Genomic DNA, 19075 nt, shown 5'->3' on the forward strand with positions numbered 1-19075 from the left:
TTATTCATCTGATGCATTTTATCACTGAGTAGCTCACAGTGAATAAAGCTGACAGCAGTACAAGCCCAGAACTGAGGGAGAGATGTGGCTTCACCAAGAGTTTAAAAGGAATACAAATGCTGTGAGTTAGCAATGTTTCTGCCCAAGAAGCTAATGCAGCACTGGCTGGAAGATCGGTTGACTACCACTGTCAGCCTCTGTTGTGTGGACAATTGGAAATTAATGACATAATGTATATGATGTTATATGTATATTTTAAAGACTTGCCTTGTTGTGTTGCCCAGGCTGGTCTTGAACTCCTGACCTCCAGTGATACTCCTGCCTCAACCTCCCAAGTAGCTGAAAATACAAGTTATTTTATCACTTAAATGAGAACAGGACTTGGTTTCTTCAGTTAATTAAATATTGCTTTGTTCTTTAAATACATGTGCACTGAGATATTTGTGTACTGGCTCTTTTCCTCAAAGAGGTTTCTTGAGGCAGGATCTGTGTCTAGACACCTGCATGCACATGTAGTGTTTCTTTTCTTTTCTTTTTGAGTTGGAGACTCACTCTGTTGCCCAGGCTGGAGTGCAGTGGCATGCTCCCGGCCACTGCAACCTTGACCTGCTGGACTCAGGTGATCCTTCTGTCTCAGCCTTCCAAGTAGCTGGAACTACAGGCGCACACTACCATGCCTGGCTAACTTTTTTTAATTTATTGTAGAGATGAGGTCTCACCAAGTTGCCTGGGTTGGACTCGAACCCACGGACTCAGGCAATCCTCTCACCTTGGCCTCCCAAAGTGCTGGGATTATAGGCTTGAGCCACCGTGCCCAGCCCACGTAGTGTTTCTTGCAGTGTCCCACAGGCAGCAGGAGTTCAATAGTAACTATGTGAGAGAGTAAACGGCTTTTACTTGATGCCTGTATGCTGTAACCCACCTCTGGCTTCTTCCATCCACAGCTGTGCTTGTCTGATAAATTGTGGGAGCAGATAGTCCTGTCATGCTGTGATACCATCACTTCTGACATGAAGGCCCTGGCAGAGGACATCGGCTGGAGGAAGATGTTCTTCACCAACAAGCTCCAGCATCAGCGGCAGCTCCGCAGGAGAAAACAGAAATATGGAAGCCCAAGAGAGAAGCAACCTTAGGGACACATTTTCCTACCAGCAAGGGTGCTGGGGCATGGTTGTGGTTCTCTTCAATGTCTAAATCTCTTCTGTGTCCTTTTCTTAAGAACGAAGAGGTTTTACTGATTCAAAAGCCATTTGAAAAGCATAGAGGATTTTCACACTAATACAGCAGACCCCGGCTGCCCATTGCCTTGCTTGAGTCACTGCCCCTGTTGTTCAGAGGTCAGAACATGGTTCAAGTACAAAAATTGCAAGACAGGAAGCCCCACAGGACACCATCTTCCTACCCCCTGACACTCATAAGAAAAGAAGCTTCTGCTGTCTAGAATCAGACAATAAATATTAGCAGGTTTTTATTAGACATCTATTTTACCTAAGCATTGAAAAGGGAATTGGGCTTTTGAATTTTTTCCTGATGTTGTATCATCAGAATCCATCCACAGAGCAGGTGGTTGAGTGTCCCCAAAGGGAACTGTGAGGGGCAGGTGCCACGAGAGGCACTCCAGGTGAGTGCAGCATCACTGGGTCCATATTCAGGGCATCCTTGTGGGTCCAAGACACCAGGCTCCATCCCCCCATGTAGACGACCTTGAACCTGGAGCTGGGGCATAGCTGGAGTTGTACAGGCATTCTGCTTGAAGACTTCACTCAAAGTACAACTCCTCAGGACTGCACATTGTTAAATAAACCTATAAACATTTTTTAGATGGATGCTACTTTCCCAAAGGAATGTGGATAGCTACCACTTTTAACAAGTAGTTTTGTTTTTTTTTTGAGTTGGAGTCTCACTCTGTCGCCTAGACTGGAGTGCAGTGGCCGCTCCCGGCCAACGCAGCCTCGACCTGCTGGGCTCCAGTGATCCTTCCGCCTCAGCCTTCCAAGTAGCCGGAATTACAGGCATGCGCTACCACGCCCGGCTGATTTTTTGATTTATTGTAGAGATGAGGTCTCGCTGCCCAGGAGGTTCTTGAACCCGCAGGCTCAGGCAATCCACTCACCTCAGCCTCCCAAAGGCACGGGATTACAGGCTGAGCCACCGAGCCCGGCTTAACAAGTAGTTTTAAGAACAACAGGCTATGGGTAACTTCATGAAAATATAAGTATGGTTGGCATTCTGTCAAAGTGGCAGAAGGGTAAAAACAGTGAAGTATTAGGGAAGACAGATCTACCTCCCCGAGAAGGGTTATTTAAAAATTTGTTTTCTCCGTGTTCTTTCATGATGATTAAATAACCCCAGATAATGAACTCAGAACAGCAAATAATTTAATGGCTCCTTTTAGGAAACAGAGCAATGTAGCTTTCTACCTCCACATTTACCTTGTTAACCATATCATTTATTCTTCCCTGCAACCTCCACTTTCCTACCTAGAAAAAAATAACATACCTCCCATGCCAGAGAAACTGCCCAGGATGTACCAGGCCCTCCCGAATGGTACATAAGTGGTGGACTCTGGCTCTTCTCCCCTATGGCTAAGTCTTTTCAGAAGGGTGCAACAGCATGGCTTAGTGACAGATATATATATATATTTGAGTTGGACTCTCACTCTGTCCCCGAAGCTGGAATGAATTGGCATGCTCATGGCCACCACAGCCTCAACCTGCTGGGCTCAGGTGATCAGTCCACCTCAGCCTTCCAAGTAGCTGGAACTACAGGCACATGCCACCATGCCCAGCTAAATTTTTTTAAATTATTGTAGAGATGAGGTTTCACCAAATTGACCAAGCTGGTTTCGAACCCGCGAGCTCAGGCAATCCTCTCACCTCGGCTCCCAAAGTGCTGGAATTATAGGTGTGAGCCACTGCGCCCGACCCAGATATGTTTTTTTAAAAGTAAACCCATGTCAACATCAAACTAGATTTTAGCCCTCTTCCACCATCCTGAAAACCAATTCATATTGCTCCCCAGTGCCAACCTAGCCCTCTCTGCTTCTCATTGTTCGAGGTTCACACAGTTGTAAGTTTCAAGGAACATCAAATGCAATCTGCTTCCTAGCAGATGAGGAGCCTGTCAAAGTTGTGTGCAAATTTAGTCCAAGCAAATATTTATTTGTCGAGAGACCCAAGCCTCATTGCTGAGAGTCTGCTGGGCGGGTGCAGGTGACAGGCAGGCAACTTGGAGGGCACAAAGGCGTGTGCTCTGTATGGTTCCTGCTGCCTTGTCTGTCTCTGAGCTTCCAGCCTTTACCCACAGCCTGATTTTCAGTGACAGAACATGGGTTAATATCATGAGTTTCAATGATCACAATTAGGTATGTCAACATAACTTCATGAATATGTAACTACAACTCATTTGTAACATCAGTGCTAAATGTCAACAGCTTAAAGTAGTATCATGTAGTGTTTTATCAACAAACAGATTCTGAAAGCTAATGGACATGCATAATTGCCAATATTCAACAGTAAAATTTATGAATCAGTAAAACCAAATGTGGCCATTTGAGAACACTTATTCCTTCTCTCTGTATCTGCATACATATATGTTTTCTTTTTTTCTTTATTTTTTTGAGTTGGAGTCTTGTTTTTGTCACCCAGGCTGGAGTATAGTAGCACACTTAGGGCCACCACAGCCTTGACCTGCTGGGCTCAGGTGATCCTTCCTCCTCAGCCTTCCAAGTAGCTGGAACTACAGGCATGTACTACCAAGCTCAGCTCATTTTTCCTGATTTATTGTAGAGACAAGGTCTCACCAAGTTGCCCAGACTGGTCTCTAACCTGTGGACTCAAGCAATTCTTTCACCTCGGCCTCTCAAAGTGCTGGGATTATAGGCGTGAGCCACCACATCTGGGCTGTATGTTTTCTATACAGTATATACTTAGGTGTAGTATATAACAAAAATAGATGCCAAAGCAAATAATTCAAAATAAGTGTTATTAATATATTAACTTATTAAATAATAGTTCAAATGATATAGATTAAATGATTTCAATAACTACTTGTCCTAATAATTTGAGTGCCTTATTACTTGATCATCATTATTTTTGCCAAAATACAAACAATATCATCAAGCTAACATCTTGTATATCTCCAATGTCCTCTCTCCCCAGCCTCATTTCTCATGTGAGAGCCCATGTGATGATCCTATCAGATGGTAATAGGCAGCAATGGTCTTGCCTCATTACCTTGTTAGATGAAAAACTTTGGATTTAAATTTAACAGAGTTTATTTGAGAAAAAAAGACTCACGAATCAGGAAGCCCCTATAATCACATCAGATTCAGAAAGATTCAGGGATGCTGTATTGATGGAGCAAATTTGTGGGCAGAAAAAGGAAAGTGACATACAGAAACAGAAATGAGGTATAGAAACAGCCAGCTTGGTTACATCTCAGCATTTACCCTATTAGAATACAGTTCAAACAGTTGTCTGCCTGTGATTGGTTACAGTATGGTTGATGGGTTGGCTGAGGCTCAGATGTTGTCACAGAAGCATACTCCTAAGTTAGGTTTTCAGTTGACTGCCTGCTAAGTTATGCTGGGATTCATCCGTAAGGACTCAAGTGTGGGAGTACAGAGCCTTTCTCAGGCCAGATTTTAGTTTCATTTAGTAGCCTCTATTAACAGTTTTCATATGGACGAATAAATCTTCTATGTTTATAACATCATATTTCAGAGTGAAATGCCAGTGTTTTATTATCTTGCCATTTTTCATCTTTTCAGTCCAATGTGTTTCTACTTTGTTCTCACCTACCATTATAATTATAAAAGTAAAATACTGATAATTTGTATGATTTACATATTATAAGAACAATGTACTAGCAATAGCAAATATGTATATTTGTAAATTAAAAAATATATATTTTACTTAATGTCAGCTTTTACTACTACTTTTTTTCCTGAACAGGTTGGCATTCTACATGTATTAAACTTCAGTAATACAGAATCAAAAAAATTTTATTTTACCGAGTGGATCCCAGAAGGAAGACTGAGATGATCATTTGGGGACTGACTGAAAGCAGGGGTAAGGGCAACATGCTAGGTAGGTACCACTTGCCATTGTTTTACAAGCCGTTTGTATACACAATGATCATCTGTTCTCATTTATTACCCTAAACTGGCTGCTAAGATGCCGAAGAGTAATATCAAACAACTTTACTAAAAACATAAAACATGTACCTCACAGTCTTTTGCTCTGAGTTTGAGTATAATGACATTTATCTTCAGTTTTTACTAAGATAGTATACTGTGAGGGAGTATCCAAGCTTTTCACCTCTGAACAGTTGATTTCAACTTAAAATGGATGTTTTTGATTGTTAAAAATATCAAGTGATAAAAAAATCTTGAGACAATGACAACAGAAACAATATATCAAAACCTATGGGATGCAGCAAAAACAGTTCCAAGGGGGAAATTTATAGCCATAAATGCCCATATTAAAAAAGAAGAAAGATCCCAAATAAATAGCCTAACAATATATCTCAAGGAGCTAGAAAAGGAAGAACAAATAATTATATGCCACCAAACCCAAAGTTAGCAGAAGGAAGGAAATAATAAAGATCAGAGCAGAAATAAATAGAAAACAGAAAAATCAGAGGGAAAAAAATCAATAAAACCAAGTGTTGGATTTTTGAAAACATAAACAAAATCAACAAATCCGTAGCTAGACTAAGAAAGAAAGAACAAAGACTCAAATAAAATCAGAGTTGAAAGTGGAGACATTACAACAGATGCCTCAGAAATAAAAAGAATCATAAGGGACTATTATGAATAATTATATGCCAACAAATCAGATAACCTAAAAGAAATGGATAAATTGCTACAAAAACATAATCTATAAAGATTGAATCAGCAAGAAATAGCTTGAACAGAATAATAAAGCAAAAATAAACAAAGAAACTAGAGAAATAATTAGAAACCTTCCAACAAAGAAAAACCCAGGACCAGATAGCTTTCATGGTTGAATTCTACCAAATACTCAAAGAATTTTTACCAGTACTTCTTAAACTCTTCCAAAAAACAGAACTAGAGGGAATACTTCCAAATACATTTTATGAAGTCAGCATTACCTTGCTACCTAAGGCAGACTAAAACACCGCGAGAGAAGAAAACTTTAGGCCAATATCTCTGATGAACATGAATGCAAAAATCCTCAATAAAATATTAGCAAGCTGAATTTAACAACACATCAAAAAGATTACACATTGTGACTGGGCACAGTGGCTCAAAGTACTGTAATCCCAGTACTTTGGAAAGCCTAGGCAAGAGGATTGCTTGAACCCAGGAATTCAAGACCATCCTGGGCAATGTAGCGAGACCTCGTCTCTATAAAAAAATCAAAAGATTAGTCAGGCATGGTGGGATATGTCTTTAGTCACAGCTACTCAGAAGACTGAGGTGGAAGGATCATCTGAGCTCAGGAGTTTGAGGCTGCAGCGAGCTGAGATCGTGCCCCTGCACGCCAACCTGGGCAACAGAGTGAGGCCCCAACTCAAAAAAAGAAGAAAAAAAAATCACACATCATGACGAAGTGGAATTTATCACTGACATGCAAGGTCAGTTTATGCAAATCAATCAATGCAATATACCGTATCAACAGAATGAAAGATAAAAACTACGTGATGGAGAGGACGTTAAAAAAAAAAAAACTACATGACTATCTTAATTGATAAAGAAAAAGCATTTGACAAAGTTCAGCATCCTTTCTTGACAAAAAATTTTAGTAGCTCATGTATAGAAGGAAAGTTCTTCAATATACTAAAAGCCATTTATATACTATTCCTATTTGTAAAATGGGGAAAAAAAGCCATTTATTAAAAAAAAAAAAAAAGCCACAGCTAACATCATAACCAACAGGGAACAACTGAAAGTTTTTCCAGCTAAGATCAAGTACAAGGCAGGGATGCCCATTCCCACCACTTGTGTTCAACATAGTATTAGCAAGTACTAGCAAGATCAGCTAGACCAAAAAAGAGAGAAAGAGAGAGAGAGAGAAAAGGCATCCAAATTGGAATGGAAAACGTCAAATTATCTCTATTTTGAGATAACATGATTTTACGAGGGGGACCAAAAAAAATCTCACTCAGGGCAAGATCAGGTAAGTAGGGAGGGTGGGGCATGGGGGTCATAACATTTTAAGTCAAAAACTACTGAACACTCAGTGTGTTGTGGGCAGGTGTGCTCATAAATCACCCATCATGAAAAGGGCAAATGTGTTGAAAGAATCTTCAAAAAAAATTCACTGAAGCTAAACACAGCCTGCCACAACAACGCTAGCTGGTACACTGATGCTGATGGGTTCCCAGAACACTTATCTAGCAGGGAATACCTGTACCAGAAGAGGCCTGCCTGCCAAAAAATAACTCTGGGTTTTTTGGGGTCCCCTATACATAATGTTTTATAAATTAATTCCAGTTTTTTCTGAGTCTCCCCATAAAGACAGACATAGACTAATAGAACAGAATAGAGAGCCAGAAGTAAATTCAAACATATATGGTTAAGTAATTTTCATCAAGGCTTCCAAGAAGACATGATGGGGAAAGGAAAATGTCTCTTCAATAAATGGTACTGTAGCTGGGTTCAGTAACTCATGCCTGTAATCCTTGCTGGGCTCAGGCGATCCTTCCACCTCAGCCTTTCAAGTAACTGGAACCACAGTCGTGTGCCATCATGCCCGGCTAATTTTTCTTAATTTATTGTAGAGACGAGGTCTTGCCAAGCTGCCAGGCTGGTCTCAATCCCCAGGACTCAGACAATCATTTGGCCTCCACCTCCCAAAGTCACCCAGGCTGGAGTGCAGTGGCAGGCTCACGGCCACCGCAGCCTCCACCTGCTGGGCTCAGGTGATCCTTCCTCAGCCTTCCAAGTAGCTGGAACTACAGGCACATGTCACCATGCTCAGCTAATTTTTTGATTGATTGTAGAGACAGTGATTTTTTAAGTAAAAAAACTTAGGCTACAAAAGCAAAAATAAGTAAATGGGACTATACCAAACTAAAAAGTTTCTGTGCAACAACAGAAACAGGCAACAAAATAAAAAGGCAACCTATGAACTAGAAAACAATACATGTAAACCACATGTCTGATAAGGGGCTTTTACCCAAAATGTGTAAAGAACTCTTACTACAACTTAATAACAAAGAAACAATTAACCCTATTTAAAAATGGACAAAAGCCAGGCACAGTGACTCACGCCTATAATCCCAGCACTTTGAGAGGCAGAGGCAAGGGGATTGTCTGAGCCCATGGAATTCAAGACCAGCCTGGGCAATATGGCAAGACCTCGTCTCTACAATAAATAAAAAAATTAGCTAGCCGTGGTGGTGCATGCTGGTAGTTCCAGCTTGTTGGGAGCCAACATCTATAGCTACATGGCTGAGGCCTGTAAAGGCCCATCTGGAAGATCGCTTCTGACATAGGATATCAGTTATACCTATAATATTGCCGTGTGATTAGTGACCAGTGTGCATACATGGCAGTAAAACTTATAAGTAAATCTCAATACACCTGATGGAGAGTGCATAGCAGAATTATTTCTCTCTGTCTTTCTAAGTTTTACTTCTTTCTAGATATTTTTTAACTTCTATTTCCTGATAGACTGGGTAGTCCGCTCTTGTTCCCGAAAGCTGTTTCCCCTAGGGCTAAGATTAGAAACTAAATTACCATGATAGTTTTGTCGCCCTGCCCCTAGCCAGGTAGAACGTTTTCTTTTGTTTCGTTAATTACTGAAACTCTGTCTGCTTCAGCCCATGGCCGCCATCTTGGAAGCCCTGCATTTCCTTGTTCAAGAGTGTGACAGCTACTATTTGATTTTTAGAGTAGACTTGTTAGGATAAAATATATACATATACACTCATAGTTGCATAAATTTATGCTTGCTGTTTTGTTTCCTTTTGCTACATTATTCAAGTGTAATAGTTACTATACGATTTATAAAAAAATTAATGATGAGGTATTGGCTTTAATGAGATATAGCATAGTTATTAAAGTGCAATCATTAGAATATATAAAAATTAAAGTTTAGACATATGAAACATGAATTATAGTAAAGTTTGTAGTTAAGAATAAGTTTTAACTGAGTTATAAGGCATTGTGTTAAATCATAATAGGTTAATAGTATAACTGACAGTTAAGTCATTTAACTAAACTTATAGATTATAGTATAGTGTTAAGTTGATAATATTAATTGTTAAAAATATTGGGAATCAGTGAACTTGGATTGAACCTAGAGTTAACTCAGGAAAGTTTTTTGTATTAATCAGGGTATAGAGCAAAGAGTATAATATGAATGATTCATTGAACATTATGGAAAACACTTTGAACGATTTGTATTGAAATTGTGCACCTGTGACCTTAATGTAAGCACGGCAGGCATCATGGAATTCGAATTGTTTGCTTGGAAATTGCAGATCTTGTGGTGGTCTTGTGATGCATAGTTTGTAAAGCACGAAACTTGTACGCCCCCAGTGAGTGATTATCACATTGCTGGAGGGTATAGAAAATGGTATATAAGTTGGAAAAGGTTTGAATAAAATCGGCTCCAGTCCTGATCAGACTGTTCCCAGAATAACTGCCTCCGAGTGGTCTTCTCGCTGTCCAGATTCTCTGGTGCGGGTCCTAACCCACCCTTGGTCAGTGCTGGTCACCGACACCAGCTACTTGGTGAGACCTCGTCTCTGCAATAAATAAAAAAATTAGCTAGGCATGGTCGTGCATGCTGGTAGTTCCAGCTACTTGGAAGATGGGGCAGAAGAATCGCCTGAGTCCAGCAGGTCAAGGCTGTGGTGACTTGAGTGTGCCACTGCACTCCAGCCTGGGCAACAGAATGAGACTCTGACTCAAAAATAAATAAATAAATAGAAATGGGCAAAAGACATTTCTCTAAAGAAGACATAAAAATGGCCAACAGGCATATGAAAATGTGCTCAGCATCACTAATTATCAGGGAAATGCAAATTAAGTCTACTCTGAGACTGGGCTTGAGATAATCCTAGCACTTAGGAAGGCTGAGGTGGAAGAATTGTTTGAGGCCAGAAGTTTGAGACCAGCTTGGGCAACATAGTGAGATCCTGTCTCTACAAAAAATAAAAAATTATCCAGGAGACTCCGTCTCTATAAAACAAAACAAAACAAAATTAGCCAGCATAGTGGAGCATGTCTCATTCTAGTTATTCAGGAGACTGAGGTGGGAGGATCACTTGAGCCCAGCAGTTCACAGTGAACTGTGATTGCACCACTGCACTCCAGCCTGGGCAACAGAGCATAGAGGTGGCTATTATCAAAAAAGACAAGAGGTAAATAATAAATGTTAGCAAGAGGCATGGAGAAAAGAGAATGCTGATGTACTGTTGATGGGAACACAGATTGGTACAGCCATTATGGAAACAAGATGGAGGTTCCCAAGGAAATTAAAGCTAAAACTACCATATAATCCAGCAATTTACTTTTTGAGAATATCTGCAAAGGAGATGAAATCAGCACCTCAGAATGATATCTGCACTCCTATGTTCACTGCAGTACGTTTCACAATAGCCATGATATGGAAGCAATCTAAATGTCTTCTGATGGATGAATGAATAAAGAAAATGTAGTGTATGCATACAGTGGGATATTATTCAGCCTTAAAAAAGGAGAGCCTGCCATTTGTCACAACATGGATGGACCTGGAGCATATTATGCTAAGTGAATAAGCCAGAGAAAAATATTGCATGATCTCACATGGAATATACATATATATTTTGTTTGTTTTGTTTTATTTTGTTTTTGAGTTGGAGTCTCACTCTGCCACCCAGGCTGGAGTGCAGTGGTACACTCACAGCCACCATAACCTCCCTGCTGAGCTCAGGTGATCCTTCTGCTTCAGCCTTCCAACTAGCTGAACCACAGGCATGCACCACCACATCTGGCTAATTTTTAAATTTTATTGTAGAGATGAGGCCTCCACCTCCCAAACTGCTGGGATTACAGCTGTGAGCCACTGCACCCGACCAACAAAATATATTAAAAACAAAACAAAAACAGATTCAAGTGAACAAAGTGCCAACAAAGGCACTAAAGAAAAATTGTACCTGCAATTGCCATCGTAACAATATGTATTAAAGCATTTTACAGAGTAAAATCAATATCTTAGCTTCACTCTGTTTTGTTTTAAAATAAGATCGCCTACATACTGAGGCAGCATTAGTTTGCCCTTGCAATGTGGAACTGTCAGGGTGGGGCACTACCGAAGGACTCCCTGTTTTCTGCTTCTTATATACTGGGAAAAAATAGTTTTCTACTCAGGAAAGGTATTGGGAAATATGTCCTGCCTATTCAAGAAGTCTTAGATCAACTGGTTCATGATCACAAATTGAGATGGAATAACCTTAAAAATAATAATAGGAGCATTTGTCTTCTAAGTGCCAAGAAATACACATGTAGTAAATGTAGCAATCCTTTAAGGTAAGTGATATTATTTCTGTCTTCTTTCTCTCAGGGATCTACAGACCATAGCATGGACCTAATCTGACCAGCCTCCTGTTTTTGTAAATAAAATCTTATTGGAACATAACTTATATATTATCTATGACTGCTTTCATACTACAATGGCAGAGTTAGATAATAATCATGAAGCAGACTGTGTGGCCTGCGAATTTTCCCAGTTTCATAAAGCTAATACTCAAATCTCTACCTACCACCTTTGTGTTCTTAACCACAATTGCCACAGCTATTCTTTCAGAGCCAACACCACATTTGACCAGTGAAATTTGAAAAGGTGATGGAATTTGCACAGTTCTCATTTGAAATTATAAGGGGGGAGGGTCTTAAACATAATATGGGACCATTTCAATATAGTACAGGAAATATGCCAAGCTTTTGACGAACTAATTCTTGCTTATTTTTTATAAAATATCTTAAGTGCATCTAAATCACGAGTAAGGAGGAAATTCTTCTTTGAGAACCTCACACACTTATGGAAAACTACTAGAATGAGTAAGGGGGTCGAATATAACTCACTGGTACTTTCCCAATTCTGTCCTTTCTTCCTGGCACTTTCCTCCACTTGACCACTTAAAAATCTGCCCCTCCCAAGGATCTCATATCTCTTTCTTTCTTTTTTGAGTCGGATTCTCACTCTTTTGCCCAGGTTGGAGTGCAGTGGCATGCTCACGGCCACTGCAGCCTCAACCTGCTGGGCTCAAGCGATCCTTCTGCCTCAACCTTCCAAGTAGCTGGAACCACAGGCACATGCCACCACGCCCAGTTAATTTTTTTTTTAGATGTAGAGACGAGGTCTCCCCATGTTGCCCAGGTTGGTCTCAAACCCTTTGTGCTCAGGCAATCCTCTTGCCTCCACCTCCCAAAGTGCTGGGATTACAGGTATGAGCCACCGCACCCGATTCATACCTCTCTCAACTCACCTGACAACGGAAGAAGAAGGGTCAGCTCTCACCTTGCTCCCCAGTGCCAAATATAACCCCTCAAACCAACCCTCTCTGTGTTTTGATGTTGGAGGTCCACACAGTCTAAGAGTGACACCTTTACTGCATTGTCAGTAACCTCTGTTTTCCACCAAGACCAGTTCCTATTTCCTAGATAACAAATACTCCCTCTTCTCAGTCTCTGCCATTCAGTATCAGCATCCCCTCCCCACCTCACCGTTCTCTGAACACGTTGACTCTGGAGACCCCCAGTCCTCATTTGCCATGCCTAACCTGACCAACCTGGCCTGTTATTATCCCATAGCATTCACATCTGATTTCTGGTGTGGAGCCCTTCCTTCTTAGGGAAGCTTCCTTACCTTCTTGAGGAGTTGCCTTATTTCCAATGCTCACCGCTTCCCTTCTTATGTGAATCTGCTGTTCCCCTAACCTGAACCTCCTGTGACCCATTATGGGAGGTGTTGTTGAGGGCTTCACTAATCCAGTTGTTCGGAGATGGCAGGCAATCAGGTACAGTCAGGAAGGGACTTCTGGATGAACCGGAAGAGATAGGCTCTCTCCTTGCCCTTGGTCTTCTACCATCCTTCTCAGCACCTTTCTATTTTTCTTCTTCTGAGCCACCGAACTTCTAAAACAATCTCCACTCACTGTTTCTACTCTGCCCTCTGCTCTTCCTGCAGTTCCTTATCCTCCCTTGGCAGTCTTCTGAAGCCACTCCCTTAGTTGCTACCAAGAGTTCTAATTCACTATCCCCTTCAGCTTCCATTGTTTTATTTTTTATTATTTATTTTTTTGAGTCAGAGTCTCTGTCACCCAGGCTGGAGTGCAATAGCACAATCATAAATACCACAGCTTCAACCTATTGGGTTCAGGTGATCCTTCCATCCTTCTGCCTTAGCCTTCCAAGTAGCTGGGACTACAGGCATGCACCACCATTCCCGGATAATTTTTTGATTTATTGTCGCGACGAGGTTTCACCGTGTTGCCCAGTCTGGTCTCAAACTCCTGGACAACATGGTGGCCTTAGGCAATCCTCTCCCCTCTACCTCCCGAATTGCTGGGATTACAGGCGTGAGTCACTGTACTCAGCCTTACATTATTAATTAATTTTCAAATACTGTTTATTTATTAGTTACTATCTGCCAGACACTGGGCTAAGCACTGGAGATACTTGTGTAACTAGAACACAGCCCTACCCACAAGCAAGTTCACAGTCCATACACATTCATCATTTTTCTTCTTTAACATCTAATGTTCTTTACTACCCAGCTTTACTTCCTACTTCTCTGCTCCTTCTCTTCCACCTTTGAAGAATTCTTGTCCTGTTCCTACCCTTCAAATGTTCCCCCCCCCCTTTTTTTTTTGAGTTGGAGTCTCACTCTCTCACCTAGGCTGGAGTGCAGTGGCATGCTCACGGCCACCACAGCCTCAACCTGCTTGGCTGAGGCAATCCTTTGGCGCTTTCCAAGTAGCTGCAAATACAGGTGAGCACCACCACACTGGCCAAGTTTTTGATTTACTGTAGAGACAAAATCTCACCATGTTGCCCAGGCTGGTCTCGAACCCTAGGCTCAGGCAATCCTCTCACCTCCACCTCCCAAAGTGCTGGGATTAAAGGTGTGAGCCACCATGCCTGATTCAAATGTTCTTTTACTTACCAGCAGATTTGATTCTAAAGAGCTGCATATGAATCCAAGGCCTCTGAGATGCTGCCCTAGAGAGAGCTTGGTGATGCTCTTTCCTGCTTCACACAGCATCAGCAAATGTGGCTCCCTTCCAGAGAATAGTTGCTGGGTGGATTTTTGTTTTTGTTTTTGAGTAGGAGTCTCACTCTGTCACCCAGGTTGGAGGGCAGTGGCATGCTCCTGGCCACCGCAACCTTGATCTTCTGGGCTCAGGTGATCCTTCCGCCTCAGCCTTCCAAGTAGCTGGAACTACAGGCACACACTACCACACCCAGCTAATTTTTTAAAAAATTTATTGTAGAGATGGTATCTTGCCAAGTTGCCCAGGCTGGTCTCGAACTCGTGGGCTCAGACAATCCTCTCAACTCGGCTTCCCAAAGTGCTGGGATTATAGGTGTGAGTACCGTGCCCGGCCCGCTGGGTGGTTTTTAAGTGTCCACCTTTGCTTGGAGTCACTGTGCTATGTGCTTAGGAGCACCACAGTAGCAGACAGACAGGGTCCCTATTCTCGCAGAGCATCCTTGGTAGTGGTATGAGTACAACCAAGAAGTAGAAGTGCAACCAAGTTTGAAACCTCTTCCTTGGGTGTTCTGAGATGCTCCCTGTGTGGAAGGTTATTTTCTGCTTCATCCTGCTTTTTTGGTAAGTCTCATGAGACATGTGATTTGACAATTCACCTGACCTCCCACCTTGCAGAGATTAAACTTATCACTGTGAATTTCATGATTCTTCTCTTAGCCTGTCTGTCAAGGCGTTGTACAAACAACCTTCACCTATCTGTGCAGCTTGGCCATATCCCTATAACTGCCTACTTCAGACTGTGTGTTCGACCTGAACGCCTCCTATGCTTTCTGGGTCTGTGTTTTTACCTATGCTTTTCTCCGCTTGCCCCTTTCACCAAACCAGCCCCCAAACCAAATCAGCCTAGATTTCAAGGATACAAACTTCTGGTGATCTCTCCTTTAGATTCCTCTAGCACAGCAGTTCTTAAAGTGTGCTGCTAAGATCCTTGGGGGTCCCCAATATCCCTTCAGTAATCTGTGAGGTCAAAACTCTTTTCATAATAGCACTAAGATGCAGTTTATCTTTTTCATTCATTCATTTCACTCCCAAGTAAACAGTGGAATTTCCCAGTGGCTACATGATCTGTGATGTTATCATTTGATGTGTTTGTCTATTTTTTGTGTTTTCTAAAATGTTCTAAGGTAGTAGGTTTCAGGTATAAATACCCTGTTTTCAGTATGTCTACTGTGCTCTTGCTAAACATTTGTTATTCCTGCTATCACTTATGCAACCTCATTATCATCCAGTATATTAATATCTTGAAGTTTTTCTATATGGAAATACAAGAGGTAGGTAATTTTGTTGTTTTATTTTGCAATATTCAAAATTATTTTTCAAAACAGTTTATACATTTTTTTTTTTTTGAGTTTAAGTGTCACTCTTGTTGCCCAGGTTGGAGGGCAGTGGCACTCTATTATTTTAAGATTTATAGTTTTACTATATATATACATATATATATAAATGTGTGTGTGTATATATATATATGTGTGTGTGTGTATATATATATGTATATGTATATATATATGTGTGTGTATATATGTGTGTGTGTGTGTGTGTGTGTGTGTGTGTGTGTGTGTGTGTGTGTGTGTATGGATGGATCACTGGCTTTCAAAAGGAAGATTAGAACTCTTCATTTGCTTAATCCAAAGACTATCACATAGGGGCTCGTAGTGACTTGCACCTGTAATCCCAGCACTTTGGGAGGCTGAGGAGGGAGGATGGCTTGAGACCAGCCTGGGCAACACAGTGAGACTCCAGGTCTACAGAGAAAAGAAAAAAGAAAAAAAGAAAAAAAAAAACCCAGAAAAAAACCCTAGCTTCTGAATTTGGGGGGAGGTGTTTCCTCCTGGTTCAGCTGCTTTGTGATATTAAACTTTTTCTACTATAACAGTTCCTGTCAGTCTCAGTTTTTCTGGACAGCAAGCATAAGAACCCAGTCAGGCTGTAACACTCATGTAAGAGAAAAGCTACCAGAGAAAAATGTAAATAAGACTCCAAAGGTATTTTTTCATTGGCTTTATATTAAATTTTTACCTTTTTGGTGCCTCTTCAGTTGTGGCATCATTTTGAGTGGAGTCACTCAAAGAGTTTAAAGAAAAAAGGGATATTTTAAATGTATCCTAGCGACATAAAAGGCTGAGGTGGAAGGATTGCCTCAGCCCAGGAGGCCAAGGCTGCAGTGAATAGTGATCATGCCACTGCACTCTGGTCTGGGCAACAGAGTAAGATCCCAACTCAAAAGAGTTTTTTGAACTGTAGATGAGCTTGTTAAAAACCAAAAAATGATCATTACAGTTTTTCAAACCAGAAATGAAAAAGCCATTGAAGTACCATCCAGGGTAAGTTATTGTACTGAATTGCCCCAAGGAAGGAACACAAAATTGCATAGCCAGTATTGCAGAATACCTGCTGGATGGAAAGTCAGAAAAAGAAAATTGCAGCAGCACTGTCTTTCTTTCTTTTTTTTAATTAGAAAATATAGTTTATTTAGAAAGTAAATTGGAGAGAAAGCGAGAGAAAGAGAGGAGTCACCTCCCCAAGGGAGGGGAGGGGGCCAAAGTTTAGAAAACATGGCCTGGTCATAGCTCAAAGAGCACATGGCCACACCATAGCTTAGCCAACAGTGTCGCTTTCTAATAATACAGTAGCTTGTCAAATTAAAGATTTAGCAGTAAATGTGAAGGCTGAGTTCATCTCTTCTTTGCAGTATTGTGCTGATGTCTTACAAGTGGCCAAATCAATAGATATGGCTGGACTTGCTATGTTGCTTGTGCTCATCCAGTATCAACACTGACTAATCGAAGAACTTCTTCTTACTTGGAAATAAATACAAGTAGTGCTAAAACATTCAAAATGCTAAATAACTTTATTCATTCTCTTAGTTGATCCCAGAGCACCTGTGTGGCAGTGATTGGTAAAACTGCTGTTGATGCTTTAGCACGAGTCAAAGCAGTGACACTACAGTGTACTAGGAGTCATGTATTGTGTTCATCAGTAGCATGTAACTACAGTCTAATAATAGCTAGATTCACTTATGGATATCCTTGGTGAAAGGGTAAAACTATTAATTTTTATTAAGTCTTTGCCCTTGAGTCCACATATTTTTAATATTCTGTATGACAAAATAGGAAGTAAGCATAAAGCAAGTCTGCTGCAAATCAAAGTATAATGGTTGTCTTGAAGAAAAGCATATTTGCAGAATCCAGCTGTCTTTTTTTTTTTTTTTTAGTTGAAGTCTTACTCTGTCGCCCAGGCTGGAGTGCAGTGGCATGCTCACAGTCACCTCAGTCTTGACCTGCTGGGCTCAGGTGATCCTTCCGCCTCAGCCTTCCAAGTACCTGGAACTACAGGTGCAAGCCACCACACCCAGCTAATTTTTTGATTTATTGTAGAGTTGAGGTATCGCCAAGTTGGCCAGGCTGGTCTTGAACCCGTGAGCTCAGGCAATCCTCTCACCTCGGCTTCCCAATGTGTTGGGATTATAGGTGTGAGCCAAAATGCCCAGTCCCTAGCTATCTTTTATTAAGTCAGATATTCATGAAAATTGTAAACATGTTAAACAATGTTACTATTCTTACCAAATTTTAAAAAATAATTTTCATAGAAATACGTTACTTATATTAACATAGTAGGTTCAATGTTATTATTGCTTTAAATGAAGTAATACATAAATATTTTTAAAATTTCTCAGTTTTGATTTGCAATATGGTAAATATTGATAGCTATAGCCTGCAAAAGCAAAATATCTTTTGGTTCTCATTGGTTTTTAAGAGTGTAAAGACTGACTGGGCTCGGTGGCTCAATCTGTAGTCACAGCACTTTGGGAGGTCGAGGCTATTGCCTCAGCCCGCACGTTTGAGACCAGCCCAAGCAACTTGGTGAGACCTCATCTCCACAATAAATAAAAAATTAGCAGGCATGGTAGTACACGCCTATAGTTCTGGCTACTTGGAAGGCTGAGGCAGAAGGATTGCCTGAGTTCAGCAGGTTGACGCTGGGGTGGCCGTGAGCGTGCCACCGCACTCCAGTCTGGACGACAGAGTGAGACTCCAACTCAAAAGAAAAAAGAAAAAAAGAGTGTAAAGAGGATTTGAAACCTGAGTTTGAGAACTGTAAGTCTAGCACTTGTAGTCTGTATCTTTCATTTGACAAGTGATAGTTCTTTAATTATTTTCTTGAACTTCTCTGTTTTTATATTATCCAATAGAGTTGTCATCACTCTTTTTTTTTTGAGTTGGAGTCTCACTTGGTCACCCAGACGGGAGTGCAGTGGCCGCTCCCGGCCACCGCAGCCTCGACCTGCTGGGCTCCGGCGATCCTTCCGCCTCAGCCTTCCGAGTAGCCGGAAGTACAGGCACGCGCTACCACGCCCGGCTGATTTTTTGATTTATTGTAGAGATGAGGTCTCGCTGCCCAGGCGGGTCTCGAACCCGCGGGCTCAGGCAATCCACTCACCTCAGCCTCCCAAAGGCGCGGGATTACAGGCTGAGCCACTGAGCCCGGCTTGTCATCACTCTTAGAGTGCTGTAGTAGCAGCTTACATTTGCATGCAGGCTACTTGAGGGCTAGGACTTTGTATCAGCCTGCCTTGTTCCTATAAAAACCCAGTTCAAATTTGTTGACTGGAAAAAGATGCAAGCAAGCTGAAAGGCTTAGCAGAATAAATACATTTTACACTATGAATGCTCCATAGATAGCAATTGACCAGAGTGCTGTATAAAAGGAAATAATCAATGCAAGAGAGTCAGGAAAAATACTGGAAAACAATCAGTTCAAGAGAGTCAGAGCTGGCTCGGTGGCTCAGCCTGTAATCCCGCGCCTTTGGGAGGCTGAGGTGAGTGGATTGCCTGAGCCCGCGG

At 41.3% G+C, this 19075-nt stretch overlaps 1 protein-coding gene across 2 annotated transcripts in view; it reads left to right on the plus strand.

Annotated features, from left to right (window-relative positions):
• Positions 1–1463, plus strand: part of FBXO36 (F-box protein 36) — a 101472-nt gene extending 100009 nt beyond the window's left edge. Inside the window, exon 4 of one of the 2 annotated variants that reach the window (XM_008063095.2) lies at positions 945–1463. In XM_008063095.2, the coding sequence (XP_008061286.1) occupies positions 945–1133 (189 nt within the window). In that variant the 3' untranslated portion in view covers positions 1134–1463. The remainder of the gene's footprint in view (positions 1–944) is intronic. The other variant, XM_021715025.1, reaches the window with a different exon arrangement.
• The last annotated feature ends 17612 nt before the right edge of the window (positions 1464–19075 follow it).

The sequence above is a fragment of the Carlito syrichta genome, unplaced genomic scaffold, assembly GCF_000164805.1.
Source record: "Carlito syrichta isolate Samal-C Ts95f unplaced genomic scaffold, Tarsius_syrichta-2.0.1 Scaffold306578, whole genome shotgun sequence".
In the NCBI taxonomy this organism is placed as follows: Eukaryota; Metazoa; Chordata; class Mammalia; order Primates; family Tarsiidae; genus Carlito; species Carlito syrichta.